The sequence below is a fragment of the Entelurus aequoreus genome, linkage group LG05 (genome assembly GCF_033978785.1).
Source record: "Entelurus aequoreus isolate RoL-2023_Sb linkage group LG05, RoL_Eaeq_v1.1, whole genome shotgun sequence".
Lineage (NCBI taxonomy): Eukaryota > Metazoa > Chordata > Actinopteri > Syngnathiformes > Syngnathidae > Entelurus > Entelurus aequoreus.
Window position 1 is genome coordinate 18,633,591 of NC_084735.1, and position 5,126 is coordinate 18,638,716.

Here is a 5,126-nt window from a genome sequence, read left to right on the forward strand (position 1 = left end):
TCGCGTGCCGGCCCAGTCATATAATCAAACCTACTCAGTGGCCTAGTGGTTAGAGTGTCCGCCCTGAGATCGGTAGGTTGTGAGTTCAAACCCCGGCCAAGTCATACCAAAGACTTTAAAAATGGGACCCAATACCTCCCTGCTTGGCACTCAGCATCAAGGGTTGGAATTGGGGGTTAAATCACCAAAAATGATTCTCGGGCACTGCCGCTGCCCACTGCTCCCCTCACCTCCCAGGGGGTGGAACAAGGGGATGGGTCAAATGCAGAGGACACATTTCACCACACTTAGTGTGTGTGACAATCATTGGTACTTTAACTTTAAAATACCTACGGCTTTTGATACACTCACAAGTGAATGCAATGCATACTTGATCAACAGCCATACAGGTCACACTGAGGGTGGACCGTATAAACAACTTTAACACTGTTACAAATATGCGCCACACTGTGAACCCACACCAAACAAGAATGACAAACACATTTCGGGAGAACACCCGCACCGTAACACAACATAAACACAACAGAACAAATACCCAGAACCCCTTGCAACCTACTAATGCTCTGTCCCAAATGCCAAGCTGCTGTTTTGAGGCATGTTAAAAAAATAATGCACTTTGTGACTTCAGTAATAAATGCCATGTTGGCACTTTTTTTCCATAACTTGAGTTGAAGATGTTCTCTTATTTTGGAAAACATTGTTACATTGTTTAATGCACCCAGCAGGGCATCACAACAAAATTAGGCATAATGTGTTAATTCCACAACTATATATATCGTATCGGTAATTAAAAGAGTTGAAAAATATCGGATTTCTAGTCAAAAAGGAACACATGCATTATACTTGTTCCACCCCCTGGGAGGTGAGGGGAGCAGTGAGCAGCAGCGATGGCCGCGCTCGGGAATGATTTTGGTGATTTAACCCCCAATTCCCACCCTTGATGCTGAGTGTCAAGGGTGATATCAATGTTGATGTCTGATCGATATCAACATTCTCAGTATCAATCGCACGCACACTGTTTTTTTCCATAGAGACATTTAGTGAGGTAAACGTTTTAAAATAGGCCAGGACATTTTAAATAAGTGAAGGGAGGGGTCTCGAAGTCGGAAAAATGTTGGTTGACTTAGCAGCCGTGCACTCAACGGATGCTAGCGTGCTTTGTTCGTCCCCCCCCCCCCCCCCCATTCCTTACCTGTTCGACTGCTTACCTTTGACGAGTTCGTTAAACCACACGTCCACGATGGTCTTGGCGTGTTTCCTGTGATGGATGAGCCACAGCGACAGCGTCTGCACACTTTGCTGGGAGTTGCTGAGCTCGGACAGCTTCTTCTCTAGAGCCGCCTCGGAGAAAGAGGACATTTCGACCGCACTACAAACGTCGCCGTTGCGAGTTTTAACCGACAGCGGCCGCTTCGGTTGTTCCTCCACCGTGTTGTCTGTGGTTGTTGTTTCACTCTAGGCGTCCAATAAAGGAAAATAAAAGCACACTAATCAAAGCAACACAGCTACCCAACTTCCTACCGTGTTTACACACCAGCTAGTTAGCCTAGCCTTGCTAGCTCGGCAGCCTGAGCAAGGCACTTCCGCTTGCTCGTCATGACGCGTTCAATAGTACCGGAAGTAGCTTTTTTTTATTTTTTTTAAACAACCGCTCTTTGTTTTAAATATTGGCTCTAAAGTGGAAGTGTATCAAATTCAACAAAAAACTGCAACTATTTAAGCATTCGACTTATTTTAAAATGTTACTTTTCTAGTGTTACAGTAAGACATCGGTAATTTATAGGGATGTCCGATAATGGCTTCCGATATTGTCCAACTCTTAATTACCAATACCGATATATATACCATACCATACCATACCAACTTTATTTATAAAGCCCTTTAAAAACAACCACAGTTCAAAAACAAAGGGCTGTACACCACAAAGAAATAAAGGCAAAGGACAGACAAAAAATAAAATTTAAAACAGAAGTAAAATACACATTAAAAAAGCAAATACAAAATTACCCTAAGAACAATTTTGTTAGATAAAAAGCAGTTAAAAGTTAAAAACAGTTAAAAAAGTTAAAAGTTAAAAACAGTTTAAAGTCTCATGCTGGGTTAAAAGCCAGTGAATAAAAATTGGTTTTAAGAAGGGTCTTAAAAATAGCCAAAGAAGGGGCCTATACAGTCGTGGAATTAACACATTAGAGATGTCTAATAAATGCTTTAAAATGTAATATCGGAAATTATCGGTATTGTTGTTTTTTTTTATTACCGGTATCAGGTTGTTTTTTTTTAATTAAATCAACATAAAAAAACACAAGATACACTTACAATTAGTGCACCAAACCAAAACACCTCCCTCCCCCATTTACACTCATTCACACAAAAGGGTTGTTTCTTTCTGTTATTAATATTCTGGTTCCTACATTATATATCAATATATATCAATACAGTCTGCAAGGGATACAGTCCGTAAGCACACATGATTGTGCGTGCTGCTAGTCCACTAATAGTACTAACCTTTAACAGTTAATTTTACTCATTTTCATTAATTACTAGTCTCTATGTAACTGTTTTTATACTGTTTTACTTTTTTTATTAAAGAAAATGTTTTTAATTTATTTAGCTTATTTTATTCATTTAAAAAAAAACAACCTTATCTTCATCATACCTGGTTGTCCAAATTAGGCATAATGTGTTAATTCCACGACTGTATATATCGGTATCGGTTGATATCAGTATCGTTAAATAAGAGTTGGACAATATCGGAATATCAGCAAAAAGCCATTATCGGACATCCCTACACATTATTATGCCTAATTTGGACAACCAGGTATGGTGAGGATAAGGTCCTTTTAAAAAAAATTAAAATAAAATAGGATAAATAAATAAAAAACATTTTCTTGAATAAAAAAGAAAGTAAAACAATATAAAAACAGTTACATAGAAACTAGTAATTAATGAAAATGAGTAAAATTAACTGTTAAAGGTTAGTACTATTAGTGGACCAACAGCACGCACAATCATGTGTGCTTACGGACTGTATCCCTTGCAGACTGTATTGATATATAATGATATATAATGTAGGAACCAGAATATTAATAACAGAAAGAAACAACCCTTTTGTGTGAATGAGTGTAAATGGGGGAGGGAGGTTTTTTGGGTTGGTGCACTAATTGTAAGTGTATCTTGTGTTTTTGATTTTGATTTAATAAACAAACAAAAAACGATACCGATAATAAAAAACAACATTACCGATAATTTCCGATATTACATTTTAAAACATTTATCGGCATCTCTAGTAATTTACCATGAATTGATTAACAGCCCTTTGAGACACTTGTGATTTAGGGCTATATAAATAAACATTGATTGATTGATTGATTAACATGGAATGGATTAAAGTGTGAAGCGACTGGGATGGGAATCAGCACCTCCAAGTCAAAGTCCATGGTTCTCGCCCGGAAAAGGGCGGAGTGCCATCTCCGGGTTGGGGAGGAGACCCTGCCCCAAGTGGAGGAGTTCAAGTACCATATGTCCCGGCAAAAAATCTGCGTTCAAAGAACTCCGGCTTATTAGTGATTCCCAGAGCCCCCCAAAAAAGTCTGCGGGCTATACAGCGTTTTCTATTCGGGCTCCAGTACTCTGGAATGCCCTCCCGGTAACAGTTAGAGATGCTACCTCAGTAGAAGCATTTAAGTCCCATCTTAAAACTCATTTGTGTACTCTATAGCCTTTAAATAGACCCCCTTTTTAGACCAGTTGATCTGCCGTTTCTTTTCTTTTGTCCGCTGTCCGGTGGCCATGGATGAAGTGCTGGCTGTCCAGAGCCAGGACCTGGGGTGGACCACTCGCCTGTGCATCTGTTGGGGACATCTCTGCGCTGCTGATCCGTCTCCGCTCGGGATGGTCTCCTGCTGGCCCCACTATGGACTGGACTCTCACTATTATGTTAGATCCACTATGGACTGGACTCTCACACTAATATGTTAGATCCACTATGGACTGGACTCTCACACTATTATGTTAGATCCACTATGGACTGGACTCTCACTATTATGTTAGATCCACTATGGACTGGACTCTCACACTATTATGTTAGATCCACTATGGACTGGACTTTCACAATATTATGTCAGACCCACTCGACGTCCATTGCATCCGGTCTCCCCTAGAGGGGGGTGGTTACCCACATCTGCGGTCCTCTCCAAGGTTTCTCATAGTCATTCTCATCGACGTCCCACTGGGTTGTGAGTTTTTCCTTGCCCTTACTTGGGCGCTGAACCGCGGATGTCGTTGTGGCTTGTGCAGCCCTTTGAGATACTAGTGATTTAGGGCTATATAAATAAACATTGATTGATTGATTGATTGGTTGGTTGATTGCGGACGCTGTATCGATCCGTTGTGGTGAAGAAGGAGCTGAGCCGGAAGGCAAAGCTCTCAATTTACCGGTCGATCTCTGTTCCCATCCTCAACTATAAGGTCATGAGCTTTGGGTTATGACCGAAAAGACAAGATCTCGGGTACAAATGAGTTTCCTCCGCCGAGTGGCGGGGCTCTCCCTTAGAGATAGGGTGAGAAGCTCTGTCATCCGGGAGGAGCTCAAACTAAAGCCGCTGCTCCTCCACATCGAGAGGAGCCAGATGAGGTGGTTCGGGCATCTGGTCAGGATGCCACCCGAACGCCTCCCTAGGGAGGTGTTTAGGGCACGTCCGACCGGTAGGAGGCCACGGGGAAGACCCAGGACACATTGGGGAGACTATGTATCCCGGGATCTCCTGGGAGAAGCTGGACAAAATGGCTGGGGAGAGGGAAGTCTGGGCTTCCCTGCTTAGGCTGCTGCCCCCGCGACCCAACCTCGGATAAGCGGAAGAAGATGGATGGATGGACAGTAAGACATCGTTAATTAATATCAGTATATATATGTCATACTGTACATATATTATGTAAATATTACGTATATATGTTATATTTTATATTGCTTGTAGTCTATTTTATATCTGCACTGTGCTTTCCATCTTTTCCATCATTAGTAACTGAGCTACTGTGTGGAACAATTTCCCTTGTGGATCATTAAAGTTTGTCTAAGTCTAATTAATACTCTTTGAAAATCTCCGTTGTAAACAGGCACCAATTCATCA

At 41.4% G+C, this 5,126-nt stretch overlaps 1 protein-coding gene across 3 annotated transcripts in view; it reads right to left on the minus strand.

Annotated features, from left to right (window-relative positions):
• LOC133650249 (regulation of nuclear pre-mRNA domain-containing protein 1A-like) overlaps positions 1-1,595 on the minus strand; it is a 35,528-nt gene extending 33,933 nt beyond the window's left edge. For all 3 annotated transcript variants that reach the window (XM_062047274.1, XM_062047273.1, XM_062047276.1), the window contains exon 1: positions 1,209-1,595. In XM_062047274.1, coding sequence (XP_061903258.1) covers positions 1,209-1,359 — 151 coding nt within the window. In that variant the 5' untranslated portion in view covers positions 1,360-1,595. The remainder of the gene's footprint in view (positions 1-1,208) is intronic.
• Between the last annotated feature and the right edge of the window lie 3,531 nt (positions 1,596-5,126).